The 21193-nt window shown below is 34.8% G+C and overlaps 1 protein-coding gene across 1 annotated transcript in view; it reads right to left on the bottom strand.

Moving 5' to 3' along the window:
* LOC150107495 (uncharacterized) overlaps positions 1-21193 on the bottom strand; it is a 1121546-nt gene that overhangs the window by 879991 nt on the left and 220362 nt on the right. The window contains exons 17-18 of the mRNA XM_090392112.1: positions 11735-11797; positions 1694-1785 (exon numbers count right to left, since the gene is read on the bottom strand). Coding sequence (XP_090248238.1) covers positions 1694-1785; positions 11735-11797 — 155 coding nt within the window. The remainder of the gene's footprint in view (positions 1-1693; positions 1786-11734; positions 11798-21193) is intronic.

The following is a 21193-nucleotide window of genomic DNA, read 5'->3' as shown; positions in this document are numbered from 1 at the left end:
AAAAAATCAGCAATACTCAGTTGATCATCAAATTCCTGATATGCACACTCAAAGGGTATACAAAATACTATGATAGTACTACATGAAAGGTTAACATTATTACTAACTTCCTATAATGACTTTCATCTAGCTAACTCACCTTTGATTGAAAATCCCTGATAAAGGTTCTTAGCATCACAGATGGGATTTGAATCCAGGTCTTTCCAGCCAAAGGACTTCTCCATCAAACCAACTGAGCTACTATGGAGGCCTCTAAAACTATGATTTGACATGGTCTAAAGTACAACTAAACTAGAGTGTATCAAAGTCAAAATTTTTCAGGTATGTACTATATTTTACCTATTTTCTAAAAATAACTTAAAAAAATAAATGCAACTGAATAAATAAATAAATGAATAAAACTATGCATTGTCTATGGACCACACGATAAAGTGAAAACATATGATTATAATACACTGTAGTTTCTTCAAATGTGCATGTTTTATTAAAAAACTTGTAAGGCCTTCCTACTTTAAGCGCAGAAAGAATGGTGTGATATATATTTCAAAGAATGAAGGAAAACCTTATTTCCAGATAGGTATGTACTCTCAAATGGTGTGTAGGACACTGTGACAGCATTACAATTACTAAATTCCTATCAGCAATTTTCTTCAATATAGTCAGATCTTAAATTTCAGTCTAAGGTGCTATTAACCACATCAACCAACTTAGATGTCAGTCCTTCTCTGAGTTTTTCCTATCCTGGCATCAAAAAATCTGTTTTGCTAGCCTTTCCTTTTGTTTAAGTGACCATATCACCTTACATTAACTCTGTTACACACTTATGAATGCTATAATTTTTACACTGATACCATCTTTTCACTCTCTGAATAATTCTCAGAACTCTCATATCTGTGGTTCCTAGTCTTTGGTCAAATGTTTTATTTTGAACCTATTCAAGGTTTGTAAATTAATATTTGTTTGATCACTGTCTCTAATACTGCCAGTTTAGTGTGTTTGCTAATTTTTCTCCAATTCCATACAAATTATTCAAGGGACATTCACCCACCATACTAGTTTTGCTCATTCTCTGCCACAGTTTCCAGTAATTTATTCACTATTGACTTAAATCCCACATACAGTATGATCTGAGAAGTCATCTTTCACAACAGGGTTTTATGCATGTGTTTTAAATAGTAGTCGCTATGCTGTGACGGAATGTGTTCAGCTATAGATCCTTCCATTATCTAACCATAGTCACTATATTTTTGTACACATATCTTAATTAATTTTGCATTGTTGAAATTTTTTCACTTGGTTATACTATAAATTAAAGATGCTAAGAAATTAAACTCTTGGTGTAATCCTTTATGTAAGTGTACACAAACAAAGTTTGTGCATGAAGTATCTTCAATGCCTTGTTTGCTTACACTTATAAAAGAGGATTAAACCAAGAATATAATTTCTTGGCATCTTTAATTTTATTTAATTTTGTACTGTTTTCTAATGGATTCTGTAGGACAATCTCAGACTTTCTCTAATAACACTCTTTAATATTACTATCAAAATAAAACAGATAATTAAAGTTAATTACATTTTTGGAATATAGTTTCTATATTCCAGTCACAGTAAGTTAGTTCTGACAAACAATGAAAAACATTTATTACTAAAAAAAAAGTTTCAGCTAATCATAAAAAACAAACAAAATAAATACCTTTCACCCAATTCAATAGCTTCTGGATTAGGTGGTGGAATAACAAAGCAAACTCCAGGCACCATACCTTCTGTTCCAGAAGAGTTGATCACCTGCAATTACAGAAGTAATGTCAGAACTAGAAAGTTGTGAGGATACATTATAGATAAATAAAATAAAATCCATTAATGCCTTTTACTCCCGAAAGGAGCAGATGAGGTCACCTTGTCCTAATTAACTTTCCGAAGAGGCTGTCACGTCTAGCAATGATTTTTATTGCCATCTGGAGAGGATAATATGGCAGACAACTGGCACTATTTTCTAGTCCCTAACACTATACATTATTGTCTAAAATACTATAAGTTCTCTGGTCAGTTTTCTTAAGTATAGACTTAAAACCCAAGTTTCCAGAAGGGAGGGAAAAAACCTACTTGTCTGTGCCACAGATTGACTAACTGGAGAACTGGCCAGAAAAAAAGACTAGGAAAAGTTCCTCTAATTGGCGACTAGAATCAAGCTTTCTAATGGCAAGATTTAGCACTTATTATAAAAGCATACCATTTCCACAGAACCAAAGAGATGCCAGGATATATGATACTAAAATAAAATTATCAGAAATGTTTTAAACTTCTGGACAGGATTATGCATTGGACATTATCTATCTCTACAAAAATTTTAACGGTATTAAACCTTATCAAAACAATAAATATAAAAAACAACATTAATTAACTGACTTATATTTCACTATATAAAAGCTGTTATAAGTCAGAGAGGCTATTTTTAGAGTCAGCAATAGCTATGAAACTCTACCAACCTCAACAAGCTTGGTATCATTCTACAAAACATTTTGGAGGACATCTATCTTAGGATCAACCGTGACACAAAACCTGTATAAAAAATGTCTATTAATACAACAGTAGAAATTAGGACTTTTAAGTCTTTTGTCCATTCCAGTGTGAATTGCTTCTTATGCTTATTATTCCTATTTTATCATAGCAAGTAGTTGTGCTCTGAAGATTCTGGTTTGAATCCAGTCCATGTTTCTCTTCTACATAATAACGTTGGCTTAGACAGGACATTATAGAGAGTGATTCTAGTATGTTTTTATATTGTGAATGGCTTTTTGCATTGTGAAGTCAGGGACTCATCGAGGGAGGGCCACATACTACATGCACCAGCTATCATACTTATTCTTCAATTCTTTCACACTGCTTGCACTCACAACATCCAATGGCAATCCATTCCAATCACACCAATCTATGAGAAAAAAATCTAGCCCTTATCCCCTTCTTAGCGACATTCATTCTCAGCTTCCAAGGATGCCCTCTTGTCTTTTCTCCACCCTCCATAAATTAAAAAATGCCATCAATTGAAATCCTGTATGACCCTTTCAGAAGTTTGTAAGTCTCAATGATACTCCCCCACACACACACATTCTCCTGTTCGCTAGTGTCTGCAGTCTACAAATTCTCAATCTATCTTCATAAGCAGTATTCTAATATCTCTTTTCAATATATCAGAATCACAACGGAAACCAGGCCTGTGCACAATAGTCCAGGTGAGGTCTTATCAAGTTGGTTTAGACAGTTGGTTTTGCCTTCTAAAGAGGCAAAATGACATCCTTTTCTTTACATGTGACTGTTCGTTTCAGCATTGCGCATATCTTTTGAGTTGTATTTGCAATCTTTGCTACATGGCCCCTGAACTTCAACTTCCTATCTACTAACACTCCACGATCCCTAGCCTCATCAGTTTCTTGTAGCATAATCCACCAATATAATACAACACTAGACATCTAATCATGCTGAAGTGATTGACTTTGCATTTACTGACACTGAACTGATATTCATTTTCCCACGTCCACAATTCCAGCCTATTCAAATCATCTGCAAGCACTGCACATCAGCAGCACTCCTGATTACCCTACCTAGCTTTGCATGATCAGCAAATAGCTGTATGTCACTTGTCAAATCCTTCCCAATATCATTAATGTACATAATGATTAACAGTCAACCAAGCATTCATCCTTATGGTACACCACTGGTTACCTTAAATCGTGCAGACTCACATCTTCCGTATACCACTTTTTCATATCTGTCAGTCAGCCATCCTCTTATCCATGCTAATATTCTATAACCCAAACCCATATTCTCCAATTTATGCAACAGTCTGCCATGCTGTATTCTGTCAAAAGCCTTAGCAAAATCCAAAAGTATCATGGTGTATCCATTCTTCCTTGTCTAGTTCAATGGTAACATTGTTATAGAATGTGAGCAAGTTGCTAAAACATGACCTTCCCTTAGTAAACCCATTTTGCTCATTGCAAAGTAGAGATTCACTGTCAACTCATTTTTGAATGTGATCCCTAAACAATTTTTCCATTCCAGTCCGTGTGGTTAGCCTAGTGGCTGTGTGCTTCACAACCTTATGCCTGGGGAAGGAGTGTCCTAGGTTCGATCCCCGTCGGTGATGTGAGGAGCTGAAGGATCTTCCTCAGCCATAGCCAAGTTAGCCAGTCTTGGATGTGGACAGTAGGGTTTTTTCCCCAATTTATACTGAGGTTTTTCATCCCACAAAGCAGACAAACCGGCCCTGAGAACTCAACACTATAGACATAGGATACACCAAAGGGCTGACCACCTTATCCTGTGAACGATTTGAGGTCCAATGATTAACTAACCCTCCATACTGCAAGGTAAAAAAGGGAAAGGAAGATTAGATGAGAACAATTTTTCCAAAATCTTCACCACCACTCCTAAGATATTAACTGGTCGATAGTTGGATACATCGGTCTTTGCACCACCCTTGTGCAATGGAATACAGGTAACCCTCGTATAACATGGATGTTAGGTTCCATAGAAATGCCACGTTGTATAAATTGCGTTCTGCGAGACTCAGATCACATAGAAAAAGTAGGGTTAGGTTCCGAAATCGTTTTTTTTTAAGTTATATAAACAACAATAACATCTCCAACAAAAAATATTTTTTATTTAATTCAGGTAATTCATGCAAGTTAAGAAAACATAAACCATGAAACAAATACACAGAATAAACTTATAAAAATTACAAATTGTACGTAAACTTCATTACACATAATGCATAAATGTTTTAGGCAAAATAAAATAAAGTGCATATTTTAATCATCATCGCTCTCTTCAAAACTAACATTTCGTAGATGTTCTTTATTTACGAGTGGTTGGACATCATCATCACATGAAATCTGTTGACATCATTTGTATAATTCTCATTGCATATTTTGGCTGGTTTAGTTATCAAGAAGTCAGTAATAAGATCTTGCTTACCACTATGCTGAAATATTTTTATTAAGTTCATAATATGGAGCTAAACAAATATCCACTTATCTCGTGAATTTTCCGGTGCGCTCCATTCAGGGATCATTATCCGTAAAATAACTCCCTCCTAACTTTCTTGCCAAGTCCAATCCTTCTGCTAATTTATTTAAACTGAATTCTTTAACGATTCATCACAATTAGAATCTTCGGCAGAACTTTTCCTGCCATTTGGTTTGACGTCATCTATTAATTGTACCTCCTCATTTAAATCTGTTTCCCCATCAATTAATTCATTAATTTCGTTTTCAACCATATCGCAAAAGCCCTTAAGTGGCTATTACTATAAAAATAAATTTTCTACATAAAAATGCATTACATATTAATCATGTATGTAACTAACCAGAAAATAAAGTGCTCAGCTTGAGATAAACACATTTATGATTTTTAATGCACTTTCCTGGCAGAAAACGAAGACAATTTTCAACAATAAACATAAACACTTCATATGGTAAAGAATTAACGTACATGCATGCTAAAGGGTATTTCCTCGCTATTATAACTACATGCGCGATATGAGCTGACACAAATTTAACGAAGATAAAATTTGATTTTTAAGTCGCACGGTGAAAAATATATGAAAAGATAAAGGGTTACTACAATCTGTTGACCATGATATATCGAAAAGGCATTGTATAAGTACCGCGTTATACAAGGGTTACCTGTATATATTATTTATTATGTCTGGATCATGGGTAGAGTGACATATAATATATATATATATAGTGTGTGACATAATATATTGTAAGCATTTGTATGTTATATTACTGGTTTTCAAATCCATGTTTCTTCCTAACCTTCCATAAATGATATTTTAATTCATTAATTATAAAAATTAAAATTCTCTTCCCATTGCTGACAGGTGGTGGATACTGCAAAAAAAGAACCTCTTCTGTTATAAGTAATGTAATACCTAACACATCACTAATTTGTTCCAAATACACAGGGCAAGAGGGCAGCTGTAGAATGAATGTTCTACTGTCTCCAATCGGTAAGTAACAGATGTCACAGATTGGATCTTCGATGATGAAGTACCTCAATTTGATGGTATTGACTGGAAGGCCTCCATATGCAATTCTCCAAGCAATATTCCTCCTGTTAGGATATTCTTTGAACTTCAATAAGTTATGAAACAAAGTGTTGTTGTCAATACCCAACTGTGGAAGTTGTTGGCAAAAGAGGTTAAAGATTTCTTTATACCAAATTTTACTTTTTTTAATGGAAAGAATGTCATTGCCAGAATGTTATAGCAATCTTAGAGTTAATCACACAATGTTTTAGTATTCAGGAACAATCTCAGCTTTTGGACCTTTATAATCATTTACTCCAAACAAGGGAAGATGAAAACCCAGGAAGTACCGGAGAAAGTATGCAATTGGTCTGCAACATTTTATGGAGTTTTGAAGCTGTACTGCTTAAATAGCAAAATTTTAAGGCTGGAAGCCTAACATCTCCATTCTTTTTTGATAGTTGAAGAAATTCCTTTAAACTTCTTGGCATCGGCTAGACCAAACAAAATGAACAGGCTTACTATATAATTGCTTTCTTCAGCTTCTGTAATGTCTGCAATATTTATTATGTACAATTGAGCAGGGAAGACCATGGTTTTAAGTACTACAGCTTTAGAAGAAAAAGAAAGTGGTCCAATTTTCTAGTTTTCTAAGGTTTCAATGTTTTTGTATCGCATATTATTCCCTACTCCACTTACCCACATACAGTGGATAAGTGGAGTAGGGAATTCCAAGTAGAATGAGAGGTTCTCTCTTAGGTGTTAGTCCAAACGTAATGTTTCCAAGATCCCAATTTCCAAAAACTTTTAATTTTGCTTTGTCTGCATTAGCAGTTAATCCACTGATTTTGCTGAATTTTTCCAAAATAGATGTATATGGAATCATTATCCCTCAAAGTGCCTACTACATCATGAGCATATGCTAATAGCGTATTTTCCTTCATAGTTGAAGGAAAAGGAACTGTTATTCTCACACAGTATGTGTATTGTCAACTTCCTGCAAGAAAGGTTCAAGAACTAATGCAAAGAGTAATGGACTAAGAGGGCAACCTTGCTTGATTCATTTTTGAATTTTGACCGAGTCTGATAGGAAACCATTAACTAGGAGGTAGGTAGTTTCAACCTTTACTGAGGTGAAATAATAAAGGCGTCTTCACAGACCTAGAGTAGTTAATATAGGTCTCATCAGTGGGAGCTAGACCCAGAAGAGATACAAAGATTGAAGCAATGAAGAAATCACATATTTCCCATATATAAGTAATCAAATGGTGTCACATCTTATTACTAAAATACTTTGGATTAGAGATAGATGGTGAAAGTTTTTTTTTAACTTAATTGATTATACTATAAATTAAGGATGCCAAAAAATTATATTCTTCGTTTCATCCTTAATCCAAGTGTAAGCAAAGTTTGTGGAATGATAAGTGATTCTTTCCATTATGAGGGTATTTCTTCTTTTTCCCAGATTAAATTTATCAGTTTATGTGTATATGTATAGTTAATTCACTTCCACCATGTTTGATGAGTTTGGCTACTATTTCATCAGAACCTGATGCTTTGTCATCTGAGTTACTTTATTCTTTCTTTTACTTCAGCTAGTGAAGGTTTAAGTAATTCTGGGTTACAGGTATAATAAGTATTCTGTTTAAAATCTCAGCAGGTTCATCACAGTTTAGTATTTGGTAAAGTACTCTCTCTCTCTCTCTCTCTCTCTCTGCCTGTCAACTATTTCATCTCTAGTGGCCAGTGTTTGGCCATTGCTATTATTAATTATTATTGTTTTCATATGTGGATCTTTTTTGTTTGTTTGTTTGTTTGTTTGTTTATTTCTAATTTCATTGAAACATTTTCTAGGGTTATTTATCGTGAAGTATTTCTGGATTTCTTTAATATGTTCAAATAAAAATCTTCATTTCTACTGATTATTATATTGGCTTCCATGCTGTTCTCTTTGTATCTCTGAGCAGCAAGTATATCAGTTGGGTTATTAAGTCAAATCCTTCTATCTTTTTTCTTTTTCTTTACTGCCAGTTCACATTTTTCATTAAACCATTTTTTAGGCATTATGACTATGCTAAAAACACCAAGTTGAAGAGAAGAGAAGATTATTGGAAGAGAAGATTAAGAAATAAAAAGAACTTTATCTTCACTCTTAGTGGAGTTCAAGCTCCAAATCATTCTTTAAAAATAATTGAAAGAGAGTCCTCTATAAATTATTATAGAGGGCTCTCTTTGAGTTTTCTGAATATTATTCAAATGTCTTCAGCATTTTCTCCAATTAGGTTTATATATATCATCTGCATATACTAATATTACTGTTCTACTTGCGTTATTTTTACACAAATTTCTTGAATATATTTTAAGAAACTGTAAACTGTTCAACCTCATCTTCATTCTTAAAGTGAAAATCAAGCACCAAATCATTCTTTAAAAATTATTGAAAGAGAGCCTCTACAAATTATTATAGATTAAGAGATATGGTGGTGGTAGATGTGAGCTGTTAAAAAAGATAAGTAGTAAGGAAAGATTATATACTGCATTTTTTGTGTGATTGGTGTGATTAGGATATTATTGTCTTAGTTCAATTAGCATATCTAATTGAACATTGTGGCTACCAGTTCTACACATTGTCACCCAGTCCACTCCACTATTTAAAGACTATGTTATTTGTAGCATAGTTCATGATTTTGTAGCTTGCTATGCATTCATGTGGCATGTACACATTCTGTCATTTAAAAATATGGCAGGTGAGAAACGGGAATATGTATGTGCACAGAAAATGTAGACAGGGAGAAGTGCTGGGAGACAATTTCAATCTTTGGATTTAGTAGCAACTGAGATAGTGCTTTAGAAATGGGGTGAAATTCAAGTTGTGTATGAGAGTAGTGTGTTGGAAGGTGGAGAGAATGTGAAATATATACACATGGATTTGACTTGGTCAAATCCATGTGTGGAGAGAGAAGCAGAACTGCTGAGAAAGGAGATAGAAGGAATGAAGACTGAGTTGAGGAGGGGTGAATGAAGATATTAGGAAGTTGGAGAAGTTGGCTAGTGTGAGAAGAACAAGAATAGGTGCGAGAGAGAAAAGGCATCAGAGAGCAGAGAAGAGATGACGCCAAGAGAATAGGAAAGACAGGGAAAGAAAGGAAATTGGAGAAAGTCGAGAGAGAGAGAGAGAGAGAGAGAGATATTAGAAGCAGTAAGAGTCTAGGATGCCAGTGAGAGAAGGATGAATGAATCTGTTCGGACTGTTATGTATGGAGATTCGATGATTCAGGATGTGCAGTGCAGAATGCAAGAGGAGTACAGGTAACCCTGGTATAATGCAATACTTATACAACGTGGTTTCGATATAATGTGGTCTACAAATTGTAGCAACCCTTCTTCAACGTGGTACTTATGCAATGCAGTTTTGATAAAAACACATTCTACAAATTACAGTAATCCTTTATCTTTCCATAAATTTTTCACCGTGCGACTTAAAAATCAAATTTTATCTTCGTTAAATTTATGTCTGCCCATATTGTGCATGTAGTGATCAGTAGTGAATTTATTACATAGTCTTCGTTTTCTGCCAGAAAAGCGCTTTAAAAATCATAAGTGCGTTAATCTCAAGCTGAACATTTTATTTTCTGGTGAGTTACATACAAATGTAATGGTTTTTTATGTAAAAAAATTATTTTTATAGTAATGGCCACTTAAGCGCTTTTGCGATATGGCTGAAAATGAAATTAGTGAATTAATTGATGGGGAAACAGATTTAAATGAGGAGGTAAAATTAATAAATGACGTCGAACCAAATGGTGGGAAAGTTCTGCCGAAGGTTCTGATTGTGATGAATCCGTTAAAGAATTCAGTTTAGAGAAATTAGTAGAAGGATTGGACTTGGCAAGAAAGTTAGGGAGTTATTTTATGGATAATGATTCCTCAATGGAAACACTCCTGAAAATTCACCAGACAATTGGATGTTTGTTTAGCTCCATATTATGAACTTAATAAAAAATTGCAGCATAGTGGTAAGCAAGGTCTTATTACTGACTTCTTGATAGCTAAACCAACCAAAGTATACAATGAGAATTATACAAATGATGTCCAAGAGATTTCAAGTGATGACGATGTCCGGCCACTCATAAATAAAGAATATTTACGAAATGTTTGTTTTGAAGACAGCGATGACGATTAAAATAGGCGCTTTATTATGTGCAATGAAGTTTACGTACGATTTGTAATTTTATAAGTTTATACTATATATTTGTTTCATGGTTTATATGTTTTCTAACTTACATGAATTACAAGAATTAAATAAAAAAATATTTTTGCTGGGTATGTCATGAGTCTGGCTACTATTTCATCAGAACCTGATGCTTTGTCATCTGTGTTTCTTTACTCTTTCTTTTACTTCAACTAGTGAAGGTAGAGACCAAGATGATTGTAGGAGGCTAACAAAGAATATCATCTAACCAGCCATGAATGACCCAACGGTCCATTTAGGACTATGGGAGAGAAGAAGAAGAAGACACTATATTGTAGACCCAGTTGGATTATCAGGGGGGGGGAGTAATGATCATTATAAGAATTAGTCAATCTCTGGCACAGGCAAGCAGGTTATTTTCTCCCAGAAAGTCGGGGGTTTTCTGTCTTGTAAACTCAAGAAAATCAACTCCAGAACCCACACTATCTCAGACAACAAATATATAGTGTTAGGATTAGGGAACATGTGATGGTAGCACTTCTCAGCTGCCTCTCTTCACCAGTTGTCAAATATAATTAGTGATAGTCTTGGGCCAGCTCTGATTGGCTATAGGTGGAGACTGAACTGCCCCTTTAGTCTCCAAAAGTTAGAAAGGGCTAAATTGTCTTGTCTAGTCCCTATAAGGAAATAAAAGGCATTAGCAGATTTTATTTATTATTGTGAATAATGGCAATGCACTGATTTTTCTGTATACAAATGCTAGGAGCATTAGGAATAAAGAGAATGAGTTTGTGGTATTGAGTAATTCAGTCTCTTGAAAGATTGTTGGCCTCGGTTAAACTTGATTAAATGTGAAGGATGTTCTAACAGGTATAGAAATCAAAAAGTGTAGAAAATTGGCATGATAGAGAAGGTAAACATGGAGTATTACTCATAATAAGAGATGAATTGTGCCCTCTCAGAGTGGAGAATTTCAGTGGAAACAGCACTAACGGCTTTGAGAGTATATGGTGTGAGATAGACATTTACAAGACAAAATATTTAGTATGATGTTGCTATAAGCCAGGTTGCAGAAATTCTGTATGCATGGTATCTGCATGCACTGATGGTGAGATCAGCACTTGACAGGTTCCTGGATTGGTCACTATGGTCTCATGGCCTCCTAGACTGCCAATACCTCTGCCCACTTGATTTTTACTTGTGGGGAACTTCGCTATGACTGGGAGAGATGCATCTGTATGTGTTTTCAATGGAATGGCAACCACATAGAGAATGTTTTGTGAATAAAGTTACAGGTTGTTAAAAAAAAAGTGACCATTTTCTCTGTCTATTGAGACTCTGAAATCACCCTGTAGAGTATGAATATTGATATTTTATTCTTCCTTTGCTAAGTGCCAACTTAAAACAAGACTTTTAATGACACTGTAACATTTAAAAGAGTTTAATAAATATGCTCAATATAAATATGTTTTATCAAATTGTACAGTATAAGAAATTTGATGAAACCTTACCTTCCACCTAATCTTTTGTGAGTTATCATGCAGCCAACATTGTTCATCCTTGGTAACTGTCATCTAAAAAGAAATGTTTGGAAAAATACACAAATTAAATAATTTTTAAATTAGATATTAATGTTATTTAAATCTTTTGAACACAATATTTAATTGATGCAATTTAAAAAAAGATAACATAAATCTCAATCTATTTTATTATTATTATTATTATTAATGTTACACCTCTAGAGAGTCCAAAGACTCATCAAGGGAGGGCACTTATGTCTATCTCCACCACTCAATCTACCAACTACATGGAATTGCATCATCTACACCAATGCCATCTACTGTGCATCACCAGCACTAGTATATTCACAAACAATCACAAACATCCATGCACATGGCAGGATTCGAACTTGCAGTTTTTGGCTGCAGAGTGGATACGCTACCCACTTGGCCAATGAAACCAGCAAATTATTGTACACATGCACACACTATTAAAAAAAAAAAAAGCACTCAAAGATTACTTCGATCAATCCACTTCTTAGTGAACTAAAATCTACAGTTTATGAAGCTCTTAAAATAAATACAAATGGTGTGTGTGTGTGTGTGTGGAGTGGGGAGAGAGAGAGAAAGAGAGAATGCAAAAGGATGGAAATGTATTTCCCAAAACTTTCTACAGAGACTTTATAGTGAAAATTTTAAAAGAGTTAAAAAATATGCTCAATATAAATATGTTTTATCAAATTGTACAATATAAGAAATTTGTTTGATATCCAACTGACGTCAGATGGACAGTTCAACATAAAGGGAATAAAATAATTTCCCTTTATATAATGGACATCAAACATCATATGAGATTGAATGGAAATGTTGCTGGCACTAGTGCTTATGTGAGTAAATTTGGATTGAATGACAGACTCTGTATATCAGATCCACTAAAGGTTGTGTCTTTAAACCTTTTGGCAGATGACAGTTATGATTTGACATAACAGTAACAGTATCATTTTGTTCATTTGAAGGCCTGATGAGACTTAAAAAAAAAAAAATCACTGCTTTATAGAATAGGGTTTCACCTTATTTTATGTTCTTATGTTTTTGCAAAAAAATTGAAAACAGGAGGATTTTACAAACATCCATGTTTATGGTAGAACTCGAACCAATAACCTGTTCATTGGAGAGTGAGTATGTTATACACTCAATTTGGAAAGAAGGTTGTAAAAGTTTTTACATCATATTAGGAATTGTTTTATATATATTTCTGGTTTATCATATAGCTATATTTTGAATCTGTTCCATCATATTTCTTATTATTGCTACATTTACAAAGACTGAAGAAAATATAATATTTTCCCCTAAATTTTCCACCCCCCAACAGTTACGGACTTCAAGATATACACTCTGCAATAGATCATGGTTGTTATGTTTCATCAAAAATTAGCTATGTACATTTATCACAAAAAGGCACTGTTTTTATGTAGGACACTGTTACTATGTTTCCCTTTTAAATAACAGAGCATCAATCCCTCCCCACTCACCCTAATTGCAATGTCACAAAAAATAAAATAAAATAAAATAAAAAATGCAACTAAAGAGGTTTTTTTTTTATTATTATTAATTTATTTTTAGTTAATATGCAGGCACACTGATATGTTGATGTGATTAAAATATTTATCATATGTTACCTAGAAGATGAGTATCATTTTCTAGGTAACATATGCCATGTTACCTAGAAAATTATATACTAATTAATCAACCAAACAGTGGTTAACAAAGGATACAAATGATATCCTTTCCTTACTGAGCATAAACACACTCTATGCTAAACTAGAAAAAAATGCAGCCTTGCAAAAAAACACTTGAAATTCTAAATAAATATAGAGTGCTCAATCACTCTAGGTAAAGTTCTAACATAATTACTTAAACCTTATATACAGCCACAGTCTTCAGTCTTTCACTGATTTCTGTAGCTGAAATCCACACTATTGTGTGGATCTCAGTCCTACAGCACTGAGATTCATACAATAGTGAGTATATAGAAGTATCTCAATCTTTGTAGCATTGTTGTCATGTGAAAAATTATCTTATTAATGCAATCGCATCAACACTTACATACTACTATTATTATTTCTTTTTTTTTATTACACTATTTCCTTTCTTTATTTATGCAGGAAGAGATATAAATAACCAATGTCCATTGATTGTGATGTCATTTGCTAGGAAATTCAGTTTGCTAATATGAAGATTTTGAGCTTTTACTGTTGGTTTTTTTTTTCACTTGGTTATACTATAAATTAAAGACACGAAGAAATTACATACTTGGCTTAATCCAAAGTTTGCACCTAAAGTATTTTCAGGACTTGGGCAACTTGTATATAGAAGCTGATGACTTTACATCATTTGCCTTAGTATCCCATAATGCAAAGCACTTATCCCTATGGATATCTATAATATTATGCTTTATAGGAAGGGTCACTACCCAGATTGGTTTTGACTTTTATTGAGATATCATCAGTTGCAGTTAGACCTAGAGGTGATATTAAGTTTGAAGTAATGCCGTAGTCATAATTTCTTGTACGAGTAACCAAAAGGTGTCACAACTTATTAATAAAATAAGTTGTGACATATAAATAAAATAAAATAATAAATAAACAAACAATACTCTGGATTAGAGATAGTTGCTGGAAGTTTTTCCACTTGCTTCTACTATAAATTAAAGATACCAAGAAATTATATACTTGGTTTAACCCTTTATCCATGTGTAAGCAAACAAAGTTTGCACCTGAAGTATTTTCAGGACTGGGGCAACTCATATATAAAAGCCTATGACATAGTATTATACATACCTGTAAGGATATGCTTTGCATTATGGGATACTAAGGCAAGTGATGTGAAGTCATCAGCTTCTATATACGAGTTGCCCCAGTCCTGAAAATACTTCAAGCGTAAACTTTGTTTGCTTACACTTGGATAAAGGATTAAACCAATTATATTGGTATCTTTAATTTTAGTATAACCAAGTGGAAAAACTTCCAACAACTAGCTCTAATCCAGAGTATTTCAATAGTAAAATGTGACACCTTTTGGCTACTCATATAAGAAATTATGACTTTGGCATTACTTAAACTTCTGTATTGCCTCTGTGTCTGGCACTGACTGATGAGGCCTTAATAAAGGTTGAAACCAGCCTGGATAGTGACCCTACCCATAATGTATAGCATTATACATACTGTAAGGATATGTGCTTTATATTATGGGATACTAAGGCAAGTGATGTGAAGTCATCAGCTTCTATATATACAAGTTGTCCGAGTCCTGAAAATACTTCAAAAACAAACTTTGTTTGCTTATGCTTGGATAAAGGATTAAACAAAGTATATAATTTCTTGGTATTTAATCATATCATATTTTAATAACAAACCACAGAACAGTATCAGCCTATGCTCCATAGTGTGCATGGCATGGATTCTATGGAACATAGGCTGATACTTTTCTGTAGTTTGTTATTACAATATGATACAGAAGAGTTGAGAAAGAGAACTAGAATTGCAAATGATTGTGAAAGGACTTATATAAGTCCTTTCATCCTTTGTACTTGAATGGATTTGGTGTCAGGAGTCTGTGAATAGAATGGAAGTACAAAATCAGAAAACTACAGTTACTGAGGGGGGTGGGAATTACAGGTGAGCATATACTGTATGTAAACACTAGTAAGGAAAGTAAATGTAAGAATAAACAAAAAATGCTGCAGTTCCCAGGTAAGAAATGGAAATGCAAATATTCAGTACAATGTGTAAGGGTGGTTGTTGGCCCAGGAACTACTACACTTTATGTGTATTAATGCCAAGAGCATTCAGAACAAGGGAGTAGGGGAGGGATTTTGGCAATGGTTAGTTCTTCTTGGCCAAATGTAACTCACTTTTGTGGCTGATAATATAGTTATTGGGACAGAAATATCTGTCATATATGTGAAAAGTATAGTATTTTCTGGAAGAATAGAGACAATAGGTGGAGAAAAGGGGTATGATGCAGATCAACTACTGCCAAAAAAAAAAAAAAAAAAGAGAGGTAAGCATTCAGCAAGTGAACAGAGAAGCAGAATGCAGTACAACTGCAGCCATTTGTGGGAGAAAGAAACCAAAAGGATAAAAGATACAATAAATTACTACTACAGGACAGATGTAAAAGAAGATGTGACTGGTATACATTTGGCAATAGGCTCAATGAGTGGGAGTGAGCAATTATTATTATTATGGGAGACCTAAAGGAAGGAAGAAAAGAACACATAGTGCAGTAGCTTCCTGGGCCAATAACCACCTTACATGTTGTACTGACTAAACCATTCCAATTTTTTACCTGGAAATGGAATATATGAGGCTAGTAAGGAATAATTACCTAAGTCAGCATGTGATGGAAGGTACCAGGCAGTTTGTGAGCATGGTGGATCTCGTGACTGTATCAGAGAATTTGCCTATCACCAAACTGACTTGCAGCCAACTGATGAGAGTGATCATGCAATATTGGCCTAGGAGGTGGCTAAATATGTGAAATTTTCAGTTAAGAAGGAGTCTATGTGGAATTATTATTATTATTATTTATTTATTATTATTATTATCATCTGACCTCCATGGAGTTGTAGACTCATCGTGGAAGATACACACTATTGCATACAATGCTCATCCAACTATGCTTTACACTGATTCAATGTGTCTACACCCACACACAAGCAATGCATTCCACTCACCAGCCATTCTCCATGCAAAGAACTTACTCCTCACTCCTCTGTTCACAACCTCCTTATACAGTTTCCAACAATGGCCTCTTGTTCTACCCCCCCCTCTCCTATTCTATGAAAAATCTCTTCCATGTCAACCCGATAACAACCCCTGACAAGCTTACATGTCTCAATCATATCCCCCCCCCCTCTTCCTATTCACAAGGCTCTGCAACTTACATTCTCTCAATTTGCCCTCGTACTCCACATTCCAAAGACCACTGACCACCTTTATGAATCTTCTCTGGACCCTTTCCAACATATCCTTGTCACCATGAAATCCCAACACCAAATCTGTGCACAATAATCCATGAAGCCTGATCAAGGCCTTATACAATGGCATCAAAACCTCTCTATTTCTCATGTCAGGGTCCTCCACATCATTGCTATTATCCAATGTGATGCCTTCACAACTTGTGCAATGTGGCCCTGAATTTCAAGTTCTTGTCTGCCATCACTCCTCGTTCTCTGATCTTCTCTACTTCCTTCAAAGTTTCCTCACAAAGTTTTTTGTGGAAAGCAACAATGCAACCCATTGTTGCTTTCCAAATCTCAAAACCTTACACTTTGCAACATTGAACTGACAGTTCCACTTACCTGGCCATTCATGCAATCTATTCAAGTCCTCTTGTAAGGCCATAACATGTGCTGACTCTGCATTGCTTTCCCCAGTTTTGCATCATCTGCAAACAGCTGCATATCACTAGTTAAACCCACCCCAATATTATTAACATACAAATTGAACAACAATGGCCCCAAAATTGACCTCTGTGGCAGACCACTAGTGAGCTTTCTCTTTCAGGATACCGCACCCAATACATCTTGCTGATACCTATCCAACAGCCAGTCACTGATCCAACTCAGAAGTCTGTTGCCCAATCCCATCTCTTTTAATTTATTTAAGAGCTTGTTGTGTGGCAGCCTATCAAAAGCCTTTGCAAAATCTAAGTACACCGTTATACATGCATCTCCCCTGTATAAGATATTTGTCACCTTATAATACATAAGTAAGTTAGTTAAACATGATCTCCCCTTAACAAACCCATGCTAATAACCAGAGAATACTGTTGTTATCAACCCATTTCTGTATCCTACTTCTCACCAATCTCTCCAGTACCTTCACCACAACTCCAGATATACAGACTGGTCTTTAATTTGAAGTTAGTCTTCTTTAATTTGAAGTTAGTCAACTTTATGCAGTGGAACAATTTTACTCTCCTTCCACTCCATTGGAACCTGTGCTGTTGCAAGACTTTTATTAAACAGGCATTCCAATCTTACTGCCAATTTCCTGGAACATTCCTTTAATATACGTGGTGATATGTCATCAAATCCTATTGTCTTATTGACATCAGGTTTATTTATTTCCTCAAATTCCTCCTGTTCACTCACAATTAAGCCATCCTCTCCTATGTCCTCTACACTTAATTTCCTCATTACAGAGCTGGTAATTACAATAGCCTCAGAACACTGTTTGAGCAGTGCCATAGCATAAGCAATTGCAGAGAAAGGATTCAGTAAAGCATGGGAAATAATCAAGAGATGTTTCAGGGAAGTAGTAACAGAATACATACCTAAAGTCAGGAAGATTAATCAACAGGGATTAAATGGATGAGTAGCATCATTAAACAAAGAAACAAAAAAAGTTTATGAAAGGAATTTAAAGAGAAAGTAATCAAAAGGTCATGAGCAGTACAATGCACAAGCAATGAGAATGACTAGTATAATATGGAAGGCAAAATCAAAGCAGAAGAGAAAATCAGCTGAGCAAGCCAAAGGTAGTTCCAGAGTTCTTTCGGTATGTAGCAAGCAGAAGGAAAATAACTATGCTTGCTACATACCAAAAGAACTCTGAAACTATCTTCAATAATACATTCATCAATAAATTTGATGAATGTTGTCACCCCCTCCCACCACCACCACCACCAGCAGATGTCAGGGTGGTGACTGAATCAGAAAAATAATTAACTTACTCAGTGATCATTTTGCAAGGGTCCATGATAGAGAGGGAGATATTGCAATAACCAGTATGACAAGGGCTGATGTGGAAGCAGTGACAGAAGAGAAAAGATGGAGTAAATGTGCATCAGTTCATTTATTGTGAGCATAAGCTAGGGAATTCATAGCACTTAAACAATCTGGCAGTGACCACACTGTTTAAGTCTCAGCTCTGGTAGATTGCAGGAGAGTGGAAAGAGGTAAAAAATTATCAACTGCTCAGTATATCAGCAGTGATGGTCAAGGTATTGGTGAATTTGGTTAAAAGCAAAATTTGGGAATGGATGGAAAAGAATATGATAGCACATGGTTTTGTAAAAAAATACCTTAATTTTTTACAAAGTTTTATAGAGTATTAAAATATGCTACTATCTATATTCAGGCACTATACTAAGTAATAAGGCTAAAGCATGTCAACTGAGAATAAGCCTCAAGTCCTAAATAGTGTCTCTAGTGGGCTAAAATGGGTGTCCTTGGCTGTTGGACTGAAGTATGGAGGATGAGAACTTCCCAAATTTTGGGCAGTTTCATGCAACCAAATTTGTTGAGGTTTGGGTAGTTTCTTTAGGTAGAAGCATCCCTTCTGACACATAAAAAACTCAGCCCACTTTAAAGACAGTATAAAAAACCTCACACTCCAACACCTTGATTATGGTCAATTTTGATGTCTCCTCTCTGTTCACCAATATACCACAAAAAGACACTTGAGACCTTATTCAAGTGAAATTTCCTCCCATTCTTTCAGTATCATTTAAGTTCACTATGAACTTGGGCTATTTCTATAAATAAATAGAGAGGACAGCCATGGGCTCTCTGCTTTCTACTTTACTGGCTAATTACTTCATGGAACCTTTGAAGAGAAAGCTTTAAACTCTGCACCCCACATAGACCCACTGTTTGGCTATGCTTTGTTGATGATGCATTCTCTATTTAGCCACATTTCCTGAATGCTCTCAGAAACCCCCCTCACACACACACACATACCCACACTAGTAGATACATACACAGTCACCCCTCAAAAAAAAAAAAAGCATGGGATTATTGACAATTTATATAACAGGGCTAAGTTAATCATTTCAGATAAAAGTGCATTATCCATTGAACTTGACCACATTCACAAAACTTTCCTAGGCAATGGCTACAATTCCCATCATATCAAAAAAATATTAAAATCACCATCCCCTGTCCAGAACAGACACTACACTAAAGCTATCACATTCCATATATCCAAGGCACATCTGAAAAATTAACTAAAATCCAAAAATAATACATCCTTTCAACCACTTATAGACCCTACAAAAAATTAGCATCCTTTATCTGCTCCACCAAAGACCAACTGCAGTCCACAGACCTGCCAGGTGTTTATCAGGTCCTTTGCAGTTGTGAACTATCCTACTATGGCCAAACAGTCAAAACAGCCAACATCACAATTGCTGAACATTTCCACCACTACAACCACTCAGGACTTGCTGACCATGCTTTGGACACTTGACATAAGATACACTGGAAGAAGGACACTCTACTCCAACACAGCAAATATGAATATGAAAGACTTTAGCTTGAATCTGCTTCTACCTCAACAAATTCGGTGTTCCATGAAACTGTCCCAAATTTGGGAAACTCTCATCCTCTGTACTTCAACCCAATAGCCAAGGATGCCCATTTTAGCCAACTTAAGATTGCTATTTAATACTTTAGGCTTATTCTCAGCTGACATGCTTCAGTCTTGTTGCTTAGTGCCATGCATACATGCAGATATCATATTATATTGTGTTTTCCTGATGATGGCAATTTGACTCTTCCAAAATATTATAAGTATTAATTAAATTTATTTTATTTAATATATTAGTCTAAATTGTAATTTCCTTTAAAAAGATAGTTACTCTAATATTTGTTATATCCTCAAAGCAGATAAGAAACCTTTTATCATTCAGTCCAGATGTCAGATGCCCTAGAATGGATTTGAAGATATCACATAATATTACATAACCACCAACTTCCTTAGCAACTCCCCCACCACCATCTTGTTTTCAAAAAGTAGTATAACGTTCATTCAGAGTGAGAAACAAATTTGGGTAATACCACTCATAAAGATAAAAGTATTTCAAGATATATGAGTATATAATATCTCAACAGCAGTGTAAATTAAAACAAGTAAATTTAAAAGTAAACAGACAGGGTTATCAAGAAGAATGGATAACAATCAGTTATTCATTCTTCTAGGGGGGGGAATGCACCATAAAATCATGTTGTAACTTAAAAACTATTACTGTCTAACCACAGATGCAAGAACTTGGCTGGCACAATACCAAGAAGAGTCAATTCATGTTGAAGGGAAGAATGGAATAAAGCAATGTATGAATTCGTCACCAACACACAAAATCATGTGCTTTATACATAAGATTTTCCAACTGTTGTACAAGCAAACTAGTCACTACTTTAAAAACTAGAATTTCATAAAAGAAAAGCTAATTTTCTGACATATAATAATAAATGCTCATCCTATGAAATGCAGTGATTACCCTATTATCAGAATGGATTTACTTTCTTCTGCCATGTGCAGAAGTTTCGAGGGGTCTCACATCTGTGGTTGGACAGTAGAATTCTTATTAATTAAAGTAAATATATATATATATATATTTTTATAAGATTAAAATTTAACTGACTAGAACCCGAGAAAGTATAACAAAAACCTTTAATAAATC

This window comes from Typopeltis vanoorti, chromosome 4 (assembly GCF_054136105.1).
Source record: "Typopeltis vanoorti isolate ZY-2024b chromosome 4, IOZ_Tvanoo_1.0, whole genome shotgun sequence".
NCBI classification, from domain to species: Eukaryota; Metazoa; Arthropoda; class Arachnida; order Uropygi; family Thelyphonidae; genus Typopeltis; species Typopeltis vanoorti.
Note: the sequence above shows the minus strand (reverse complement) of the source record. Positions and strands in the feature narration are given on the sequence as shown.